General features: G+C 47.3%; 1 protein-coding gene across 10 annotated transcripts in view; it reads right to left on the minus strand.

Moving 5' to 3' along the window:
- Nucleotides 1-23,733, minus strand: part of cdc42bpab (CDC42 binding protein kinase alpha (DMPK-like) b) — a 74,810-nt gene that overhangs the window by 14,723 nt on the left and 36,354 nt on the right. For 3 of the 10 annotated variants that reach the window (XM_060041718.1, XM_060041716.1, XM_060041721.1), the window contains exons 6-33: nucleotides 21,743-21,836; nucleotides 20,458-20,658; nucleotides 18,918-19,056; nucleotides 17,869-17,978; nucleotides 16,802-16,881; nucleotides 14,783-14,949; nucleotides 14,186-14,308; nucleotides 13,762-13,895; nucleotides 13,471-13,592; nucleotides 12,915-13,035; nucleotides 12,438-12,548; nucleotides 12,014-12,276; nucleotides 11,566-11,580; nucleotides 10,620-10,725; nucleotides 9,104-9,228; nucleotides 7,421-7,526; nucleotides 7,075-7,223; nucleotides 6,322-6,413; nucleotides 5,702-5,778; nucleotides 5,235-5,282; nucleotides 4,395-4,433; nucleotides 3,548-3,667; nucleotides 3,151-3,234; nucleotides 2,840-2,945; nucleotides 2,121-2,257; nucleotides 1,457-1,596; nucleotides 1,094-1,175; nucleotides 431-650 (exon numbers count right to left, since the gene is read on the minus strand). In XM_060041718.1, coding sequence (XP_059897701.1) covers nucleotides 431-650; nucleotides 1,094-1,175; nucleotides 1,457-1,596; nucleotides 2,121-2,257; nucleotides 2,840-2,945; nucleotides 3,151-3,234; nucleotides 3,548-3,667; nucleotides 4,395-4,433; nucleotides 5,235-5,282; nucleotides 5,702-5,778; nucleotides 6,322-6,413; nucleotides 7,075-7,223; nucleotides 7,421-7,526; nucleotides 9,104-9,228; nucleotides 10,620-10,725; nucleotides 11,566-11,580; nucleotides 12,014-12,276; nucleotides 12,438-12,548; nucleotides 12,915-13,035; nucleotides 13,471-13,592; nucleotides 13,762-13,895; nucleotides 14,186-14,308; nucleotides 14,783-14,949; nucleotides 16,802-16,881; nucleotides 17,869-17,978; nucleotides 18,918-19,056; nucleotides 20,458-20,658; nucleotides 21,743-21,836 — 3,311 coding nt within the window. The remainder of the gene's footprint in view (nucleotides 1-430; nucleotides 651-1,093; nucleotides 1,176-1,456; nucleotides 1,597-2,120; nucleotides 2,258-2,839; nucleotides 2,946-3,150; nucleotides 3,235-3,547; nucleotides 3,668-4,394; nucleotides 4,434-5,234; nucleotides 5,283-5,701; nucleotides 5,779-6,321; nucleotides 6,414-7,074; nucleotides 7,224-7,420; nucleotides 7,527-9,103; nucleotides 9,229-10,619; nucleotides 10,726-11,565; nucleotides 11,581-12,013; nucleotides 12,277-12,437; nucleotides 12,549-12,914; nucleotides 13,036-13,470; nucleotides 13,593-13,761; nucleotides 13,896-14,185; nucleotides 14,309-14,782; nucleotides 14,950-16,801; nucleotides 16,882-17,868; nucleotides 17,979-18,917; nucleotides 19,057-20,457; nucleotides 20,659-21,742; nucleotides 21,837-23,733) is intronic. The other 7 variants (XM_060041717.1, XM_060041724.1, XM_060041727.1 and 4 more) reach the window with 5 other exon arrangements.

Genomic DNA, 23,733 nt, shown 5'->3' on the forward strand with positions numbered 1-23,733 from the left:
GAGAGCGCAAGATAATGAGATGTAAAAATAGTGTTCTTGGTTGGGAGGACGTATCAGAGCAATGAGCAGTAGGTTGGAGTCATCTTATGTAGGCCAGCTTAGGGCACGAGAGGTCAGTGTCTGTGTAATACGGTCCAAATGAGCAGATTACAGATCGCTTGTTATATATATATATATATATATATATATATATATATATATAATAGTCACCGCGTACACATCACAACAACCGCCTCCATTTTACAAGCGTAGGAGCATAGGGTATTACATGCTCCTGTCTATAGCTTACGGTATACTTAGATTGATTCAGGATCAATACTAATCATAGTGTGTCCAGGGTCGCACACATACACGGTGTGTGCGTGTGCGTGCGTGCGTGCGTGCGTGCGTGCGTGCGTGCGTGCGTGTGTGTGTGCGTCCTCATGCCTACCGATGATGGTGGCGCTCTGGGTGGTCTTGATGAGCGGCAGGGTGGAGTCGTAGGCCTCCTTGGGGACGTAGACGAAGCGCTCCTTCAGCTTGTTCTTCTTCAGGATGCGGTGCAGCTCGCTCAGAAGCCCCACCCACTTGTTGCGCTCCTGGTCGCTGTCGGCCAGCATCAGGATGGACGGCTTGTGGCTGGTCGTCGGGGACAGCTGCGACGCCGTCACCTGGAGGGGGCACGGGAGCGGAGGTCAAAGGTTATGTTCCGAAGGGGGCCCTAGATTCCCGAGATGGGTAATGGACGTGGATATGCTGTCTTGTGGTGTGTTCAAATATCTGTCTCTATCTATATTTTTTGGATCAGGCAATATAATAATAATAATCATCATATTTGATTGCGTTACTTCCGTATAAGAGCTCCTTTTTAATATTCCATAGAACATGTCCCAACGACATGACATTGGGACTATTCACTAAAAGTCATCTGACATACTGAGCTAACTTCACTTGTGGAAGCTAGATGAGGGGACTTTCTCTGGACGGTGGCTTTGTCATCTTCGAGACAGAGGGAACCTGAATTCAAGCTAGTTAAGGGGACTTACTCTGAAGGTGCATTAGTCGTCTCTGAGACAGAGTAGACTTGACTTACAGAAGCAGATAGGGGACTTACTCTGAAGATGCAGGGGATGTCCTTGCGGTTGGCGTGGATGACATCTGAGGCCAACACTGGGCTGACGGAAAACTCCTCGTCTCTGGTGAAAAAAACGAGAAAATGGTTCACACCCAGGTTGACGTATGCATCAATGTCACCTTGTTCGCAAGAAACACCAACTCAATGAAAATGTGATTTTCCTAATTGCATTTTCAGAAATTCAATTTCCGGCCTACTTTGTGGAATGAGGGATTTTTATGGAAATTACCGGTACGCTTGAAATTACATTTAAATTCCTGTACATTCAATTATGATTTCTGGGAATTGTATTTCAATTCCAGAGGGAGGAGGAGGATCTTGGGAGTTGTAGTCCTCTCTCACCTCATGTCGATGACCTGGCTGACCACCACGCTGGGCAGGGTCGCCTTGCCCTCCCCCAGCTCGTACAGGAACAGCTTGAAGTCGCACACCACCGCCATGGCCCTCTGCCAGCCCTTCTTCACCCCTGTGGGCTTGGGGACCTGATATAGGCACACACAGAGGGGACCTCAGCATGTACAGTGCTTTATATAGATACACATACCCATGTAGATGTGGCCCTGGTACTTGATACGGAGCACTTCATATAGATGGACTGAGTACTTAAAGCGTGGAGAGTACGCAATATATACAGTACTTAATAAAGATAAACACAGTACTTTTGTATTTAGAGTACCTCAAATACAGTAGATAGACAGTACCTTATGTGTCGATTCATACAGGAACATAGAGAGTATTTTAATGTGTAGATGAACTACTTCATAGAGTATTGTATATAAATACACTGCAGTAGAGATACCCATCTTTTTTTTAACTTAATACAGGCAGACTCGGGGGAGATTGGGACATAGAATTGCACACACACACACACACACACACACACACACACACACACACACACACACACACACACACACACACACACACACACACACAGTTAAATCAAGTTAAACAAAACCAAAAGGAGGCCAGGGCCTTGGGTAGGGGCCCACGCAGGATGACCTACCCTCACATGGCCCTCGTAGGCGGTGCCGATGCCCCTCTGGGGGTCGATGCCCAGGGGCCCCTTGGTCTGGTCCTGGGGGACCGGGCATACGGCCGGGGCCTTGTCGGCACACGTCACGTGGCAGGAGAAGTTACACACTAGAGGAGGAGGAGAAGGGGAAGACGGGAGAAGTGAACATGGGTTCCAGGTAGTGAAAGCCCTACGTACTCGCTGTGTAGAACAGGCAGGCGTCGAATGGAAATAAAGAACACAAGATGACAGCTTCAACTGCAGACAGACACGGCCATCTTGTTTCGTGTTAGGACTACTGTGACATTGAAGGGATACGAGGACAAGAGGAATGCAACTTTTTTAACCCCAAAAGCTCAAGGTAGTGAGATGTCCATTGTTCTGTACCCTGGTTATATTTCAGGCATCAGTTCTTGACCTACATCTATAATATAGGTCAAGATCGCTCTTCCTCTCCTCCACCTCCCCCCTTTCTCTCTCGTCCCGCTCTTTGACCTCCGCCACCTCCCCCTTCTCTCTCCCCCCCCTCCCTCTCTCTACTCCAGCAGCCCCTGCTCCCTCCCCTCCCCCTTCTCTCTCCCCCCCTCCCTCTCTCTACTCCAGCAGCCCCTGCTCCCTCCCCTCCCCCTTCTCTCTCTCCCCCCCCCCCCTCTCTACTCCAGCAGCCCCTGCTCCCTCCCCCTCCCCCTCCTCCTCCTCCTTCTCCTTACCTTCGCAGGTGCAGCCCTGGCGCTTCAGGCCCACCATCAGGGAGGTGCACTGGTTGCACTTGGTGGGCGTGTTGAAGGACTTCACCACAAACTGGTGGGCTTTGGGCTGCGGAGAGGAAGCAGCAGGGTTAACATGGGATGGGGACGGGTATATAACCATAACATATAATATACTGTCTATGACCAACGTGGGCAGGATAGTATAGTGCTTATAGTGCCAACCCCAAATCTGTTTTGATATTGTCGGCCGCCATTTTATTTTTCTAATATTAATTTGTTTTGCGTTTCTACGGTGACGGGGTGGGCCTCACCTTGGGCGAGGAGCGTCCGATGCTACCGTAGCCCCCAGACCGTAGAGTGGGCGTCTGGCCGGAGCGAGGCGAGTGGTCTATCAACTGTAAAACAGACACAGGAAACAAAGAGGTTAATGTGTTTCTGGTTCATTTCAATTGTCTAGTGTAACAGAACACCGAGGACAACTTCAATGTTGCCATGTTGAAGTGAAGAGACTGCAAAAGGCTCAATTCATTCTGTACCCTCATGTTATATGGGTTCAAACCCCAATGTCCGCCGTCTACCTGAAGGCATCCCCGAGCAAGATGCCCCAAACCCCTACCTGCTCCTCAATAACATCTAAAATCACTGCAAGTCAATTGAGTCAAAGCATATGATATTGAACATTAAATGGTAACCAGTATTTACTCCGACCTCAATGGGCTCCAGGTCACTGGCCATGGAAGGGGAGCGGGAGCGAGACTTGAGGTGGGATTTGGAGTCATCTTCCCGGGATGGAGTGTTGGAGGGGGTGAAGTTATCCACAGAGTCCACCTGAGAGAGAGGAGAACCAGGGAGGAGGAGGAGGAGGAGAACAGAACACATCAGCAACTGACAGAAGGAGGAAATGAGGAGAGGGACTCATTTAAGAGGCGAAAAAAATAGATAAAATAAGAGTTTCAGGTTATTCCTCCATGATATGAAACCAGGGGACACTCCACAAGGACAGGAAAAAAACACTTATGTTTTAATATCACAAAGCATCCACCACCGGACTTCAGACACCACCGGAAACCAACAAATAAAGTTAATCTGTTTGACCGCACAACGACAAAGAACACATCCCTCTGGGAGTGTGGTTGGTTTCAGACGCCACGGGGTGTACGTTAGAACGCCACAGAGACACTTTATAGCCAACAAACAAACAAAAACACAAACACAGCAACAAGCCCCATGAAGCTCAGAGCAACTTGAAGCTTTTAGGCGGACATCTTCTCTTCTGCATTTTCATAACCACAATGTCTTACGTTTTTCCTCCCAAAAACAAAAAACAAGCAAGCTGCACGTATATATATTATCATTTTTGTATTTGCAAACCATGCGGAAGCACACATACATGCGACAGGGGTACACAAAAAAAGAAGATGTAGGGCGTGTGTGTGTGTGTTCGTATGTGTATATGTGTGTGTGTGTGTGTGTGTGTGTGTGTGTGTGTGTGTGTGTGTGTGTGTGTCGGGGGAAGTGACAACAGCGATGACAGAACAGGGGGTTGGGTGCTTACACGTCTGCCTTTGCTACTCGGGCCGACGGAGGGCGAGCGCTTTGCGGGGAAGAAGACGGAGAGAGAGAAGTTTGAATATTAGAAAAAAGGAAAATGGCGGCCAACAACATCCAGACAGAGTTCAGGGAGAGAGGAGGACCTTTTGTAAAAGGCCACCGCAGGAAGGTTTGATGCGAAAAGTCTTGAATTTTTCTCGTGCATTCTATTCTCTAAAGCAGATGGATTTTTATTTTGGTTATTTTATTGTGCATTAAAAATGTGTTTGTACAGTATGTGTTAAATGCAATGAGTTCAAAGTGGACCTTGAGGAAATACAGGATAGTAGCATACACGTCTAGTTTTGGATACCAGTCTGATACTAGGTTTAAAATCAGAAACTTGATATTTTTCTTCTTTCTTCTCCTTTTCTTTAACACTTGGGCAGTGCGTCACGATGATTTTTCCAACATTTAGCTCATTGAGCTTCTTCGGAGTAAATCACTGCTTATGTAGGGAGCCAAGGGCTAGCATTAGCGACATGAGCCAAACAGGGAGAACACTGACTATCATAATGACGGGATGAAACACAACAAGACAGCCACATGCTATCGGGCACTACCAACTGCGGCTGCTCGGCTCAGCTCCTAGCTATGAGCAGTTTGAGCACACACACAGACATAGTCTCTTTCTCTCTCACTCACACAAAACACAGTAACACATACAGCCTCTCCTTTCCTCGCTCACATTTTCTCTCACACAGACAGAAACAATTAGTCTAAACGTTGACAGCGCTTCTACAGGGTACTGCTACAGCTAGGACCACACACAGAACGACCTATTGACCTCTGGGATTTAACTTACGTCTTCCCAAAACTCTACTAAAGAAGAAGAGGAGGACGAGAACGAGTCCTGATGCACCACAGAGTGAGAAGAAAAACAACGACAACAGAACGATATGAAATAAATGGAGGACAAAATCATATGTCAAATACGTCAAACCAAATGGAGATGCAGTACTGAGTACTGAGTACTAAAAGAAGTACTGGAGGCCAAAAAAAATGAAATTATAATCAATAAATGATTTAAGATGGAACTAATGCAGCTCAGGGAACTATAAAAGAAACAAGTCATGTTTGAACTCAGTGGTTAATAAAGACTGTTTCTAAGTTGGATACGTTTGTAATAAATACCAGCTTTATAAAAGTACTCTGAATCACAGTATTTACACAATATCCGACAGTAAGTTGGATATGTTTTGATATGTGATGAAAGAACGATTGGATTAATATTACAGTTTGCAGTAGTTGGGGTTACTGTCTGGAACTTACATCGAACTGATCCAGCGCTGAGGTGGGGGCGTTAAGGAACGCCAGGAAGGAATTCTGGGAATCTTGGTGTTTAACTCCTGGCAATACAAACAATTATAAAATACATAGGATTAGAAGAGGCTACGATCAAACACATGCATTAACAGAAATGAAAAAAGTAAATTAAAGGGAAATCCGCCACACAAAATGGCTGTCTGCAACATCTATCTACTTCTGCAAAAAAAAATACAAAAGTTGGACAATAGATGTTATTGGTCCGGGAGTTGAACTCAGACAAAATATGTCAATAGTTCAACCCATCGCGGAAACAGAGGTGATGTAAAACCTTTTCCCAATATTTGTAAGAATCAGTACTCCCTTAAATGAGAGAATAGACAAGTGGGACCACTCCCCTTTAAAAGATATTAAAACATTTCCCTGATTTAGAGAGATTATGTTAGTAAAACAATCAATTAACAAAGATTGGTATGCCTAACACGCTGTGATATCACAATGTTTATCAAATGACACGTTTCAAAGCAACATTATTCAATATTCAACTATTTTCTCAATGGTCGCCTCGTCTTCCCCTGTGATTCCGGTCCCATGAGGGCCCTAAAGGTGACATAAAGGGGGCTCACCCCTGCGCAGCCTCATCTCCTCCGTCTCCTTCTTCAGGCGGTCGATCTCAGACAGCAGGTCCTGGTTCCTGTTCTCCACCTCCTGTAGTTTACTGGGGAGGGGGGGTGACAAAACCGTTACACACACATTTGGACAGAGCTTTGCTGTAGGCATTGTTTATGAAAGCACATAATAATACATTAATAATGCTAATAATTCAAGAAATTGTCTTTATGGTGAGAGAAAAGTTTGTGGAAAATGGCCGTTGTAGCATGCTAGCAAGCTAATGAACCGGGCAGCACACATTAGGTGCTTTAGCTTGCTAATAAGCTAGCAGAGCGAACATTGGTAGAATTAGCTTGGCATTTTTTACTTTTCTCTGAACAGAAGAGAGAGGACATAGAGACTTAAACAGAGAATCAACGAGTATGAGGGACAGAGAGACACAAATAGTAAGAGACAGACAGAGAGACACAAATAGTAAGAGACAGAGAGCGAGAGACAGACAGAGACACAAATAGTGATTGGCAGAGAGAGACAGACAGAGAGAAACAAATAGTGATAGACAGAGAGCGAGAGACAGACAGACACACACAGATAGACACAGAGAGAGCAACGGAGAGAGACAGAGCAACAGAGCGACAAAGCGAGAGGGAGAGATAGTTTGCGTGGACATAAAGCTCTTTTCAATTTATTTGAGATATAGACCGAGAGACAGAGGTAAATACAGACAGACACGAAGACACAGAGCGAGTAAAGTAGGGTATACGTACCACTCGGTGGAGATGTTAGAGGCCTTGACTTTGTTGAGCTCATCCTGGATGCCCTGCTTGGCCCTGATCTCAGCGTCCAGGGCCGACTGCAGCTCCAGACGGGCCGACATGTCCAGCTTGGCGAAGCGACGCATCTTCCACGGCATGTCCTGGAGGGGGGAGAGAGGGGGGGGCGGGGGAGAGAGAGAGAGGGGGGAGATATAGAGAGAAGGACAAAAGGTAAAGTTGTCGTTAAGTTTGTATTTACATTATGGACACGCGTGTCCTAACCAAGTACCCACCTATGAGCGTACTGTGATGATGATGATCTATGATGTGTGTGCGTGTGTGTGCACGTGTGTCTCACCGTGGCACGGGCCCCCAGGCTGGTGTTCCTCAGACCCTCCAGCTCCTCCGTCATCTTGGTGGCCAACGCCTGCAGGTAGCCCCGCGCATCCTTCTCATCACTCACCCTGTATACACACACAATATATATTATATACACTTAATATATAGCCTGTAGGAAGCCCCGCGCATCCTTCTCACCACTCAACCTGTATATAGACACACACAGTTAGATATATATATATTATATACACTAAAGATATATCCTGCAGGTAGCCCTGAACATCCTTCTCACCACTCACCCTGTATATAGACAGACACATTTATATTAAATATATAAATACAAATATAAGACACACATTAAATATATTTCATTTATTTAAATTAAATAAATAGCCTGGAGGTAGCTCCTTCTCATCACTTGAATACAAGCACATACACACAGTTACAAATAAACAGTCATAGAAACACACACACACACACACAGAGTGGTTGCATGGGGACGTTTCCCTGCAGTAAAACCCTTGGCCTTGCACAACAGTCCACTCTTGTCTTTGTAGACTGCATGTTTGCATGAGCAGACTAAACCTGTTTAAGTGAGCTTAACGTGGGTGTTTATCTGACCGCCCACGCCTCTGCACAGAGTTACCTCATCAATTAAACCCAGACAGACAGGCCAACAGGCAAATAAACACTCTTGTGTATTGTACAGACAAGGCTGGTATATTTAGCCACCATGCCTACTGCATGAACTGCTGCTGACCCCAACACACAAAACACATTGTCGCCTTGCTATACGAGTGTGCGTGTCTGTGTGTCTGTGTGTGTGTCAACTGTGATGTTGATTCAGCCTTTCTATAAAAATCACTGTAGCATTTAAAGACATTTCCACTGCAGAGGAGACAGCCTTACTTGTTACTTGCTTGCTTTGGTACCGCTAGGGGTCTTTTTTACCCATGAGGCTCATTAAAGCTCTTCCTGGTATGCATTTATGTTGCAGTACCAAATAATGTCAACTAGGGGGCAGTGTTGACCACAGAAATATGCCTGAACGTTAACAGCACTGAGCGTTTCCTTTAGTGAGGATGCTTGCATGTGGGTTTATGGATGTGTGTGTGAGTTTGTGTGTGTGAGAAGTTGAGTAGGAGTGGGTTTATGTATGCCAGTCCGTCAACAGCAAAAGGTAGAGTCTGTTTGGAGTACTTTAAGTACTAGTGTTTGAACAAGTGTTTCACATTAATGCCTAATGTTTGTCCACCTGTTTACAAACACACACGCACAGAGACGTGCATGCGTCTGTGCGGATTCTTTGGTTTATACAAGCTGGCTGGGGAGGAAAGTCTACAAGTTTGTACTGGATGTATTAGGGGATTCTGCATGTTGTTTGGAAGTATATATAATGTATGTACATGTGTGTGTGTGAGTGTGTGTCGTACCACTGGATGATCTCAGTGATCTGTGCCTGCCAGTGTGTGTGTGTTTGTGTGTGTGTGTGGTACCCCTGGATGATCTCAGTGATCTGTGTGTGTGCGCGCGCGTGCGTGCGTGCGTGCTCCATACCACTGGATGATCTCAGTGATCTGGGCCTCCCAGTGTGTGTGTGTGTGTGTGTGTGTGTGTGTGTGTGTGTGTGTGTGTGTGTGTGTGTGTGTGTGTGTGTGTGTGTGTGTGTGTGTGTGTGTGTGTGTGTGTGTGTGTGCCGTACCACTGGATGATCTCAGTGATCTGGGCCTCCCAGTGCGCTACGCTCTCCTTCTTGTCGGACAGCTCCCTCAGCTCCTCCTCCAGCTGCCGTCTGGCGCTGCTCACCTTCTCAAACATACCGGACAGCTGCGCACACACAGGAACACACACACACACACACACACACACACACACACACACACACACAGACATACAGATGGACAAACACAAAGGAAACGTTTAGTAAGAAGAATGGCTTGACTTCGTACACAACATGTAGGTAATGTGAGGTCATTCTATAATTGTATGAATACAGACATGTTTGAATCCGCTGGGACTGTTTCACAGCGTTCAACACCTGTCCTATTGTTGTGATTGTGAACTCATGGGGATGGGTGCGTAATCAAACACACATCGCCTCTTTGTGAGGTGACTGATCCTCATCCACACTGAAGTCACAAATGTGATCCAATAGCCTTTCCTGGACATGGACCTGGCCCTTTCAATATGGCATTTACTAATATTCCATGTCCCAAAAATTCACTGTCTAAATATTTAATGTCTTTATCCCTCAACGTCCAAATATTCCATGTCTAAATATTCCATGATTCAATTTTAAATATCATATTATCCCATAAATGAAGATAATATATCCTTCTATATTCCATGTCTTCATAACATGTCTTCTCTCTCTCCCCCCGCGCTCCATAACAGATCTGAGGCTTTGTTTGTCTTGGGAGAGCCCTGACTTCCACCCTCCAAGTATCCACTGTCCCGCTGGCGTCCAAAGACAACAGAGGAGCGTTCCAGAGCCCCACTCCACCAGCGTGCGTTTGTGTGAGGAATACGGAGCAGATAGGGCTCTGGATGGGCCGGACCAGCAGGGAGGGGAGGCGGGGGGAGGGCGGCTGGTTGGGTAGGGGCTACGATGGCTGAGCTAGGGTCAGGCTCCTTGTGTGAGTGGAGGTGGGAGTGGGAGTGTGAGAGAGGGCAAGGGAGTGCGAGTGGTTGTATGTGACTGTGTGTTTGACTGTGTGTGTGACTATGTGTGTGACTGAGTGTGGCTGCGAGTGTGTGTAAGAAAGGATGAAAGCAAAAAAACTAATAAGAGCGGCAAGCGATGAAAAGGTCAGGGTAAGGCGGGAGAGAGTGACACACATATCATCAGGTATTCCCTCTCTCATCTGGGCTACCACCTGACCTGCAGTCCAAAACACACATTCAACTGTGAGTGCGTTTGCGCATTTACATTTCATGTGCTCAGTTGAACTTGTGACTCACCATCTGTGTGCTTGTGATTATAGAGAGAGAGAGAGAAGGAGAGAGAACGAACTGGAGAGCAAGAGTTGGCTTTTCAAGGGAATGTTCATGCGTTTGTGTTCACATATAAATGTCGACATCCCCATTTACACATTGAACGCTCGCATGCGTGCGTATAGGAATATTGTGTGTGAGTGCACATGAATGAGAGAGAGAGAGAGAGAGAAAAAAAGAGAAAGAAACAGTGAGAAAGAGAGTGAGTCTAATGGTCTCTTCACCTTATCCAGCTCGCTGGCTAACTTCTTGTTCTCCTCTGTGAGAAGAACGCGCTCTCTCTCATACTTCTGTTTGGAGTCCGTCTCAAACTCCTCTCGCTCGCTTTGGCTGTGGAGAACACACACACACACACACACGTTATTTCTAAAACCCTTTGGAGGCTGGATACATTATACTACATTACATATTACAGAGTTTTCCCGGTAACTTCTGTAATCCAAACTGTGTATGACTCTTAATGTCCCCTATGATCCCTCCAGTGAATCATTCAATATGTAAACCACCAGTGCTGTGTTATGTATAAACATTAGCTTTAGCTACACTGAGATAAACTAAAACCTCAAATTCCATACTTGGTGACAAGATGATTAATCTAACATTCATTGCATTTTAGAAATCCTTGTCATCGATCACTCGCGTGTGTGTGTGTGTGTGTGTGTGTGTGTGTGTGTGTGTGTGTGTGTGTGTGTGTGTGTGTGTGTGTGAGAGATAGAGAGAAAATGAGACATTTGAGATAGCATAGGTCACCACATTGTTTTGTAAATGGAGTTATCGGGGGGGGGGGGGAAGAATGTTCAGAAAGTTATTCAGACCAAAAACACATTAAGGCAGTTTTATAAACGCGATAGGCTGCAGGGGGATTAAACAACACAGCAGGAATAATGTGATGCTACTACCGGGAAGGACACAAGGTGCCAGCAAGCACAGCAACACATAGAAAACCTCTCCCAAACATAATATCTTCTGTTAATAATCAGCATTCTGGCAGACTGGCTGTGAAACCCGGTATCACTAAGCCAAACTTCTCTTCATGTGAGATAACTGACTGCTGGATACATTTATAAGGGTTAGGATCTTTAAGGGTTCAGGGCGCACACAAAAACACAAAGATGCACATGTATAGTGCGACTTGTACATCTCTATGCTACTTCTAGTGGCTATATTTACCTCAAACTGTCTTCACTGTAGCGATGGAGAGAAAACAGGAAACAGAGGGAATTAGGTGCTAGAACGTCCCATAACTCACCCGCTTTGACTCTTTTGTGGGTTTCGCCTCACCTCAAACAACCTTCTTTGAACACTTCCAAAACTGAGCTTTATGATACCATTGAACCAACCTCAGGGAGAAACCTCAACCTGCTCAGAGGTGGTTGAGGGATTATCCCACTCACACCTGGTGGTATAATATATCACCTTTAACGGAAACATAACACATTAGACTCCCCACAGCCAGCTAGTGGTGAAAACCAAGATGGCCGCCGCTAAGCCTTACCTTGGCCTTTGTGTCAAATAGCCTGGTTAAATAAATTGCCAAAAGAAAGGTGAAGGGGCTAGGTGCTTGGTGTGGTTGGGGGCCGGTAGGCGGCATCAGGGGTCAGAGGTCAGCCCCCCCTACCTCTCTCGGCGGGTCTTCTCCAGCTTGTCCTTCAGCATGAGGATCTCCTTCTGCAGTGCCAGGTGCTGGCCCTCGCCGTCGCGCAGCTCCTTGCGCATCGCCTTGAGCTCCGAGGCGTGCTGCGTCTCCCGCCGGCCCAGCTCCTCCTCGTAGTGGCCCACCTTCTGCTCCAGGTCGGCCCGCGGGCGCACCGCCCCCTCCTGGGAGGAGGCCGCCGCCGTGGGGTCCCCGGGGCTGGTGGTCGGGGACAGGCCCTGCTTGGACTGGAGAGGGAGGGAGGGGGGGGGGGGGGAGGGGGGAGAGGGAGGGAGGGGGGAGAGAGAGGGGAGAGAGAGAGATAGGAATTTAGAGGAATCTCTAAAGTGTGTGTGTGTGTGTGTGTTTGTGTGTGTGCGTCTGTGTGTGTGTGCGTTTGTGTGTGTACCTTGAATCCCTCCAGCTCCTCCTCCAGCTGTCGGCTGTACTGCTCGTTCCTCTCCCTCAGCTTCCTCTCCTTCTGGGCCTCGGCCGTCTGCACCTCCGCTACCATCTCCAGCTGACACACGCACACACACACACACACACACATTAGACACCATTGTTTGTATTCACGGCCTACAATTGTCATGTGGGAATCGAGGATGATTCCAAAGTTCTATCAATAACAGCTCAATATTGACCAATGTTGATCAATATTAAGGAATTGGGTAAAATAAATGTGGTGACAATTCGTCAATATTACGCATGTGACTGGAGAGACAGACAGATGGACAACACATACGGCACTTTAGTCAATAGTTTACGCACACGCACACGCACACGCACACACACGAGAGAGGGATGGAGGGAAGGAGTGTTGTAGGGCATCGTATTAGCAACCACGGGGGCGGCCGGGGGGGGGGGGGGGGGGGGTCTACTCTACCTCCTTCTTAGCCCTGTCCGCCTTGCGCACCTCCAGCCGCAGGGCCTCCACCTTCTGGGCGTGGCTCTCCATCTCCTCCTCCTTGTCCCGCAGCTGCCGCACCAGACGCTGCTTGGTCGTCCTGGGGGCAGGACAACCAGACGCACACAGAGAGACGGATTAGACCTGGACCGACGGGGCTGACGGGGCTGACAGGGCTGACAGGGCTGACAGGGCTGTCATGGCAACGCAGGAAAATAAATCAAGAGGTTGGATTTTGAAAGGTTCAAAGTTGGTTGGGAAATGGTCGCCAAACTTCGAATTCGGGATATTCGGGGTTCCCGGGAGAAGGTCACTCACACACCCTAACAGTCCCAAACGCAAATTCCCCCCTCAGCTCAAATAATAGCTTGCGAGTGTTGGATCAACAAAGAAGAAGTAGACGACCCAACTTCCCTCCGCTATGAGGAACGTAAACAAGAGATAAATCGTCGTCGGAAAAACTGTTGCCGTCGGAAAAACTGCTTCCAGAGAAATTGCTTGAAATACAGAATAGTCAAAACACCCGACGGGTTACCTGAGGTCCGTGAGCCTCTCGTTGAGCTCCGAGAACTCCTGCATGGCCAGCTTCCTCTGGCCGTGAGCCTCCTTCAGGTCCTTGGACTGGGACTTGAGCTTCTCACTGGCCTCCACCATGTCCTGGTCCAAACAGGCACGGGGGATCAGACTTAGCAAGCAGACTAGGCGGTCAGACTAGGCGGTCAGACTAGGCGGTCAGACTAGGCGATCAGACTAGGCGGTCAGCCTAGGCGGTCAGCCTAGGCGGTCAGACTAGATGATAGATGATGCTGATCTGGTGTGGGGGTACCTTGTGCAGGTCGTCCTTCTCCTGGGCCAGGCTCCGGATCTGCTTCTCCAGGTTCCTGGTGTGTTTGGACGAGTCGTCCATGTCCCTCCTGGCCGAGGTCACATCCTCCAGCTGCTTCTCGATCTGGCCCGAGTCTGAGACACACACACAGACACACACTTTATCATCGATCAAATCAAACCTATGCACCCCCGGCTCTGTCACCAAACAACTTTGTAGTTCTATAAAAGGTTTGGAAGGTTTGAGAAGGATTGTAGACATTCATTTCTCTCCATGTCGCTTTCTTCATGTTTAAGCGTTGTTTCTTTTGAATTTGACGGACCACTCCCGGCTCATGCAAGAACAGAATCGGTATTTCCCCGTCTCACTCTTTAGCGTCCAGGGCTTCCCCAGAGAATCCCAGACGCAGCAGAGATCTACTGACCGGCGATCTGCTTCTTGAGGAGGTCGATCTCACTCTTCAGGCTCCTGATCTCCAGCTCCCGGCTGGGGGTCAGGGGCAGCTCCGAGCCCGGGTGCTGCAGCTCCTGCACCGTCTGGGTCGCCTCTGGGAGGGGGCGGCCGGAGGGGTCAAAGGTCAGTTCCACAGGAATGACAGTAGAAAACTGTCTTTTTATGTAAAGTAAATCGCAATACAACTTTTAGACTTGCATTGTAGTTTTAATCACATCTGATGTTCTAATATTGATATATTTCTTTAGCATGCGACACTTATATTTACATGAGCAGTGGTGGGGTACACTATTGTAAGCATGCATTCTTTGAGAGAGAAAACTGGAAACATATTGCAATGTATGTTACAATGTACATACAGTTTAGACCAGAAAACTGAGGTCAGAGGTCAAATATTCGAGAGATCGAAGAGAGTGTATTACTGCCATCCTGCGACCCCCTTGCTCTTGAGAAAGATTGAAAGCAACTGTAATAATCCGAAGCATAGAAACACACCATCCACATCAAACACACATGAACACACTGTACAACCCGCTCTCAGACCGGAGCTGAACCCCTCTGCTCTCACCCTGCAGCTTGCGGCTGAGCTCCAGCTTCTCCTGCTCCAGCCGCCGGATCCTCCTCTCGTAGGCCTCGGTGGCCAGGCTGTCCTGCAGGCAGGCTTCCACCTGGTCCAGCCCGCCCCGGCCCGCCTGCACCGCCAGGTCCCGCAGGCTGCCCCTGTCTGACAGCACGCTACAGGAGGAGGGAAGGGGGGCGATATTACCATTTGTGTTGACACCCGTTCAGGGGTCGCGATTGGAGGGACGCATCAACTTTCAATGTTGCAGTGAGTGGAAGCTAGAAGTGAGGTCGCAGATTGCAGACCACTGAATACCCATTCTCAGAGAAGGAAAACACAATTCTTATTTTAATGATCTGTTCTGATAGAAGCCACTAAATCTGCCCCTTTAACTTGGATTATGTGCGTTCGCCTCCATAGAAGATTCAAGTCAAAACTGAGTTGTTTAAATTCCTGACGCAAAAATCCTGTTGCACCTTCTTATTTAGAAGACTAAAACATTTAAACTATGTTTGCTGGCTGATTTGTGTTACTTTTTTAACATATTCTCATTAGTTTACCATAATTCAACGATTTATATTTTTGCCTTTTTATTAATGATACTTAAAATGTGATTAGAATGTGACCCCCCTTCAGTTTAGTCCCTCCCTGATCACCTTATTAGGAATCCTCCTATCACAGAGAGGCCTGAAGGTCATGTGACTCGGGATTATTCAACATAATAACAATAACATCACAGGGCACATGGGCTAAGAAGCTACGAACAAAGACCCCGAAGTTCCAGTACATTCCGTTCCGGTCTCTTCCTGTTACAGCCCTAATATATTTGTTGGGGGACGGACACACTTCCTGTGTCCATCTTATGCCATGGTGGGAAGTGGGGAGGGGGTGTCGGAGTGAAATAACTCAGTTGACATGTTCTGTTTGAACCTGGTTCAACCGATGTGAGCTAGCGGATGGCTCAGACTTCCACAGAAAGGAGACTCAGTCGTGGGAGGAAATGGAAGACGAGGTTGAGGAGGAGATGAAGGAACAGCGCTAAGAAATGTCCCGTCAGCGGATATGTGACAGGGCACTCATTGGGGGAGAGTAATAGGGGGAGAGGGGGGGGTGGAGAAGGGGAAGAGGAGCGCGAGAGAGCAAGCGAGAGAGAGAGAGCAAGACTGTGAAGGATGTGATAGAAGGGAAAAATTGTGAAAAGAAAAAATGGTTTAAAAAGGGGGAACAGGAATAAAAGGTCAGGGGAGAGAAAAAGAGAAAAGCAGAAGTCAGCATTAGAGAAAGAGAAAGAAAGACCATGAGAAAGAGAGGACGAGAGGGAGAATGATCGAAACTGCTGAGGCTTGAGCAGGGAACACACTCATAGTCTTTCAACTTTCTCACGGTCAGTGAGAGAACTTCTGTGAGCTGGGGACAGCCCTGTTTCGCCGGGGAACAATGAACTCTCCTCCTCTTTTAACAACTTCATTTGAGGCCTTTTCAGACAGCCGTTCCAATTTATACTAAATCATTGTTTTACTCTCATTGTCATGTATTCCTACCGATGCATTCCAAGAGGAAAGTCAGAAAAGTGTAACTGATGCCTTTGACAGTCTTTTTAACCGCGTCCTGGACGTTTTATGTCACCCTATTCGACCGAAAGAGATGGAAAATAACAAAAAATGGCGACCATAGCAGTAGACCTAGGAGACAATGAAGCAAGAGGGGTTTTGGGGCCGGACTGTGATTGTCCTACAACTCTAAACATATTGAAAGCTTTAAAGTATTCAGTTTCACTGCAAAAACAGCCAATAAACAAGATCATTTGGTTTAGCTGCATTGTTTTCCATTTGCCCTCTGACCTATGACGAATATGAAAATAACATTAAAAATGCCCTGCTTAATAGGTTGCATATCGAACTGTGGTAGGATGAATTTACTTGTGAGGTCATCAAACTTGCTGATGCTCAAAGGAATGTTCTCTTTCTTCAGTGAAAGAGGAAATGAAGTGAAGGACGTACAGGGTCAGTGTTCAGTGTCACTTACCATTTACTGGTGTAGGTGAAGCCCACGAAGGGCAGGTGGTGACCCGAGAACGCCGTGTGGGAGGGAGGGGGCATGGTCTCCTGGAAGAGAAACCACAACATTTAGGGTTAGCGGTCACAGAGGCACCATTGCGGAGAGACGCAATCAAGGGGATGGGGGAGGAAGAGAGGAGAGGGAGAGAGAGCGGAAGAAAGAGAGAGAGAGAGAGAGAGAGAATGTCCTCAAGCACAGCCCTTGGTGTCGTCATGAATTTCCCTGACTCGGTCACGGTCCTGAACATTTGAGAGGTTCAGTTGTAAACAGTCTGCAAGGCTTTTTCAGTATGGAGCGTTGGCATGGCGATTCCAACTGTTCAATGTACTCTCATCCGAGGGTTTAACAAATGTTCCTGCTTCCATCCGAAACATAATCCCTGCGAGCATTGATAGAAATACAGCTCTCAATAGCCACTTCAAAGGTTTAGGTAATTTAAAGTGTGCCATAAATAAAAGGTTTTATTTTTGAACCCGTCAATATTATTTTTAGCCTGAGGTGGTTCGTAACCCTGTGTGTGTGTGTGTGTGTGTGTGTGTGTGTGTGTGTGTGTGTGTGTGTGTGTGTGTGTGTGTGTGTGTGTGTGTGTGTGTGTGTGTGTGTGTGTGTGTGTGTGTGATGAGCACTGCGGACGTGTTTGCATGGATTTGCTTGCTCACAGAGTAATCTTGGCTTCTCTACAGTCCTGGTTCGAAGATAAACAAAGGAGGATTACATACAGCGAGAAACTAAAGGGGGGAGAGGCGAGGGAGAGAGAGGGGAGAGAGAGAGGGAGAGAGGAGTGAATGATGCATTTGTCTATGAAGCCTGGCATGACTAAAAAAGGAGGTACCGTCGGGCAGTGGAACTTGGAGAGAGAGATCTCCTATTTAGGAACCAGGGAAGTCGTTTTTTGTCAGGTTTTATTGTCGAGCTGTGACATTGTGTTTACAACAGAACAATGGGTTGGCTATGGCTAGGATTGTTTTCCCTCCAAGATGGCTGGACTTGGTTAGAAAACATTGAGTCATTTCACAGACCCCGAGCGGTCTTACCGAGTTTTTGAGACAGTCGTCGTCCACGTCGAAGTTGGACGTGTCTGTGGGGCTGCTGACCTCCGGGATGTAGGGGGCCTCACAGTTGCGGATGTTGTCCCAGTCGATGCCTGAACAGAAGTGGAGCATTAGCGGGGCAATATTTTTATTAAAATAACAAAGGAGAAAATTAAACCACCAAGTATCCTGTACCTCAGCAATGATGCCTTTAATATCATAACAGTTTTATACTAAAATACTACAATAAAAACAAGAAAGAAAGAAAATATGCTCATAATAATGATATAATACATACAGTTCCTTTTCAAGACATTATTTCAGAACAAAGATCTCCAGTCGATATATTTAGACTGTGTGGTGGTTATTAAATTAGGTTATTATGTTGTTGTATTATCCCGTAATCAGGGGACAGCATGGGGCCAAGCACTTACGACCCTCCGTGTGTGCGTGTGACTTATAAAGTGTGTCCTTCAGACCCCCCAGAACAGGACGCTGAGCTCTGTAAACCTTACTGAAACTACCCAGCGCCGCTAGCACCAAGCTAATGCACTCAAACCACTTGTTGGCATGAGGAAGGAATGCTAACAAGCACTTTAGCTAATGTTCTTGTGCCATTCTCACACTGCTTGTACATCATCCACACGCGGAGATAGACTTTGCTATTTCTACATTTGTATCCAACTGACTTTGTACATCTCTATATGTAGGTAGTGGGGTAGGTAGGTAGGGGCATCTTCCTCAAGGAGGCCTACAGGTAGGCATAAGGGTTCACACCCAGAATCTTTCGGCAGTGAGTGAGAGAGAGAGAGAGAGAGAGAGAGAGAGAGAGAGAGAGAGAGAGAGAGAGAGAGAGAGAGAGAGAGAGAGAGAGAGAGAGAGAGAGAGAGAGAGAGAGAGAGAGAGAGAGAGAGAGAGAGAGAGAGAGAGAGTGAGTGAGTGAGTGAGTGAGTGAGTGAGAGAGAGAGAGATAATAAGATTGAGAGAATGAGCGAGTGAGCGAGAGAGAGCGAGTGAGTGAGTGAGCGAGCGAGCGAAGCTTGTGGCCGTACCAGAGAAGAACGGGTGCTGCTGGAAGTCTTCAATGCCATTCTGGCCCAATCGGTGCTCCCGGCTGCAGATGAGCCGGCGAATCAGGTCCTTCGCTTCCTCCGACACATCGGCTACCTGCTGCGGGAACTGAAACCGCTCCTGTGAGGTTTAATGTGCGTGTTAATGTGTGTGTTAATGTGTGTGTGTGTGTGCGTGTTAATGTGGATATGTATGTGTATTTGTTATTGTATGTGTTAATGTGTGTATGTGAATGTGTGGGTGTAAATGTGTGTGTGTGTATGCGTGTTAATGTATACATGTATGTGTATGTGTTAATGTGTGTGTGCGTGTGTGCGCGTGTGTTTATGTGCGTGTTAATGTGCATATGTATGTGTATGTGTTAGTGTATGCGTTAGAGTATGTGTGAATGTGTGCGCGTGTGTTTATGTGTGTGCGTGTTGATGTGTGTGTGTGTGTTAAAGAGGAGGACGGGACAATTAAGAAGATGCAAAATACCCGGTAAGTGCTTTGTGTCTGGGCATTTTTAAAAGGATCACACAGTAGGACAACACAACCGCAGGGCAGATGAGGCTGATAACGAACAGACGGCGGTGGATAACACATTAAAAGCCGTTAAAAATACACTCCGCTGTGTTTTTCTCCCAGTACTCTCTCCCTTTGGCAGAGGAAGACGCCGGTTCGTCCTAAAATAAGACGGCGGTGAATGAGCAGTTACCAAACATCTACCGTCTGGTCTCCCGCTGGGCTCCATTCAAATACTTCTGTTGGGAGGCTTACTGAAGTGCGACCACTTTTGTCCCCGTGATGTACTACGCACACGCGTTGCTATGTGTACTCGTGGTTTTGGTTGGAATAGAAAACACACAGTGTAATCCTGGGTCAATAGTTGATTTTGGTTGAAATCAGAAATATGCTTGAAATGCATCGTCTATTGTTCCAGGTCGCTGAATTAGCACGGAAAAATACGTTACCATAGTGACTATCTTTCCTGATATAGACATGAATAAAGCAGTCATTCCTGTGGGATTTATTTCCCGCTCTGCAGGAAAACTCTCTTACCAATAAATTCCCCAATACAAAATGTGACCAAAATAATTGCCATAGATCACCCAACTCAAACAACAACAAACACCTGGGGTGCATTCCAAAGCGTTCTCCTACATTCCTCTGTGCTATTAGTCTTTAAGCTGCACCTTTAGTTGGCTACCTACTTCTTTTCCCCTTTGACTGCCTCTTACTTAAGATGCTTTTTAATGTTTGAACACAGTGTACTTGTTTGTTTGCTCTCGTTCCCGTGTTTTATGTTTAGCGTCATGTTAAGTGTCTGAGTACCTAGAAAAAGCTAAGTGACAAATGTGTTATGATTAACATTATTATTATTATGACTAACATTGGAACGGCGGGTACCATGACAACTGAGGAGTACATCTGGAGATATTTGAGGCGTGGGCGGGCGAAACGGCTACAGTTTATGGGACAACTATTGGAACGCACCCCGCCACCCCCTATGGAGCTCAAACCAAACTCCCTGGAGCTCACCTTGTGGTTCATGATCTTCCCGTAGGTCTCCACCAGGGACTCTGCGTAGAAGGGGGTCTCTCCGTACAGCATCTCGTACATGCAGACCCCCAGGGACCACCAGTCGCACTCGGGGCCGTACTTCCCCTTGCCGTCCTCCATGGCCTGCAGGATCTCTGGGGAGATGTAGTCCGGGGTCCCCACCGCCACCGAAGACTGCACCTGGAGCACCGGCACACAGGGAGAGCGTGTTAACACACACACGCACACACAGAGACACACACACACGACGCATGTCTATAATGTAGTATGATGTGGTAGAATTTGTCGATACACGTAAAGATAATCTGTATAGATGTATAATGTAGTTGTTTATCATTTAAGGTCCCATGGCATGCCCCCAGGGGTTGCTTAGAGTGCATACACTCTAAGCAACGGTGGTCCCAGTGGAAATCGAACACCTGATCTTGAAGGCATAGGGTTGAGATCGAACAACGCTTCACCAAGCTATTTCCCCATCGCAGCACTACTGGGATAAAAAAGGGGAAGTAATCTTTCAGCTGACTCGGCCTGTACCCGCCAATTATTAATCTTACTATGATAAGCCAGAAAAGGCTAGTATTATAGGGATATTAGCATGAGTTTGTTTGACCTATTTGTTATTTAACCGCTCAATATCAGGATATGATTTGAATATCAGAAGAAAAGGGCTAGTCCTGGAGGGATATTATTAGCATAAGTTTGCTTGACCCATTTGCTATTTAGAAAATATCAGGAAGTGGTTTGAATACAGAAAGAAACATTAGCATCTTGACTTTTTGCCAGTATGGATTCATGGCCCTGAATGACTCAGCTGTTGTCATAATAAAAGATGTCTCTCATCGTTCACTTTTCCTCCGCTCCTCTTTGAAAGCTCTAAAGCTGACGGGAAGTGACTAATGTTTTGGTTTGTGTTTTAGTGTTCCCTCCGAGAGGTCTGGCTGTGGTTAAGAGTCTGCGGGAGCTGAGGGAGAATCCAAACATACCTCGCCAGGTACCCAGTGGGGGGTACAGGAGGAAGAGCATGTGGTTTGGGTTGTGTGCTTTTGAGTAGGGGACACAATGTGTGCGTGTGTGCATGTGCGTGTGTGCATGTGCGTCTGTGCGTCTGTGCGTCTGTGCGTGTGTGTGTGTGTGCGCGTGCGTGACCTGCAGGTGTAGCTATGTCAATTTGAGAGCTCATGCATTTGTGTGTTGCGTGTGTGTGCGTGTGCGACGGTTGTATTTTCATCTGTGCAAGTGTCTCTGTGCACATGTGTGTGCTCACCGTTCCATCCTCCATCAGCTTGAGACAGGAGCCAAAGTCGGCCAGGCGGATGTGTCCGTTCATATCCATCAGGATGTTGTCAGGCTTGATATCCCTGCAGCAGGAGGAGGAGGAGGAGGAGGAGGAGGAGGAGGAGGAGGAGGAGGGAAGCCCGAAAAGGAGGGAGGAGAGGAGGGGTGGAGAGGCGAGGAGGGGAGAGAGAAGGGGAAAGATGGAAAGAGGGGAGAGAATAGAGGAAGGGGGAGGAGACGGGAGAGGAGGTATGGATAGAAGAGGTGGTGAGGGGAGGCGAGGGGAGGAAGGGGAGGGGACGAGGGAGAAGGAGAGAGGAGGGGGAGGAGAGGAGGAAGGAGATGAGATGGGAGGTAGAGAGGCAGAACATGAGTGAGGAGGGCGAGAGCGGTGGGACAGGAGGGAAGAGTTGAGGAAGGAAAGAGAGAGAGAATCAAATAAATCCAATGGAGAGAGGTAGAGATCCAGACAGTAAAAAGAGATAAACATGGTGATAAAAAGGGTAAAAATAAAAAAAATAAGTAGAGGGAAAGAGAGAGAGAGAGAAAGCAGAATCAAGGAGGGGGAGGAAGGGGGGGGGGAAGTGAAGGAGACAGAGAGGAGACAAATTGAGTGCGCAGTCCTGAGAGAAGCAAGAGGATAAGACCAATGATAGATTCCTCCAAACGCAACAGCACCCAGGGGACCTGTCTGTGCACAGGCGTGCACAGACAGGGGTTCATTGCACACACACACACACACACACACACACACACACACACACACACACACACACACACACACACACACACACACACACACACACACACACACACACACACACACACACACACACACACACACACCTCCCCCCGGTCTTCATGAAATGAAAAAGCAGCACCTGGGGAAATTTGGCTTCATTTCCTCGTGTCATGTTTGTGTATAATAACTCACTGTAATAACACAAATATTTGATATGCAATCAACTGTAATTTCCCCCAATTGTGCGCATTAGCCACATGACATTGTTGTTGCTGGAAATTAACCACAGCAAGGTACACACACAGACATCTCCTCCATCTTATAAACAGACCAGATTGTTAAGTGTTTGTGTGAGTGTCTGTGTGAGTGTCTGTGTCTATGTGTCTGTGTCTCTCTCTGTGTGTGTGTGTGTGTGTCTGTGTCTCTCTCTGTGTGTGTGTGTGTGTGTGTGTGTGTGTCTGTGTGTGTCTGTGTCTCTCTCTCTGTGTGTGTGTGTGTGTGTGTGTGTGTGTGTGTGTGTGTGTGTGTGTGTGTGTGTGTGTGTGTGTGTGTGTGTGTGTGTGTGTGTGTGTGTGTGTGTGTGTGTGTGTGTGTCACCCTCAACCCTGCAATAGCCACACAAGCCCATGCAAAAGCCCTTCCAGTCGGTCATAACTGTTAATGTCGTGAATCAGCGGCGAGATCACCTGAACGGCGGTGACACTCATAACGTGGCTAACGTGACCTTTAGCGCCGTCAGACACGTCGGGACATCAGCGCTAGTCCTCCCCCTCCCTCCGCTCCCCTCTACGGAGTGCACCGTGCCAGACATAAACCCAGAGAAAAAGGACGGGTCCTACCGAATCCCCAAACTATTCCTCTCACCGAATACGCATGACTACCTGGCCAGATACAGCACAGCACAAATCTCTGAGATTTTTTATTTAAAACCGCTTTGACGTATTCCGTCGAAAGTCTGCCATTTTTTGGACGTCAGCCCTGACCCCCTTTCCAACACGCGGATCAAATGGGAGGAATCGTGTGTGAGATTTGAATACGACAGCGTTTGTATGAATGCTAACCACTCAAAGATCCCCCCCCCCCCGACATTTTTTCCCTCCTTCCCTTCCCTCTCTCTCCCCTTCCTCCATGCAGTAACCGTAATTCAAAGTGCGGTGGGATCGCAGGCCAGAATAACTCCTCGGATCGGCAGCGCTACAATTACCCAGCGCTTGCCTTGCTGTGGAAATTAATAGCCT

Source organism: Gadus macrocephalus, chromosome 21, assembly GCF_031168955.1.
Source record: "Gadus macrocephalus chromosome 21, ASM3116895v1".
NCBI classification, from domain to species: Eukaryota; Metazoa; Chordata; class Actinopteri; order Gadiformes; family Gadidae; genus Gadus; species Gadus macrocephalus.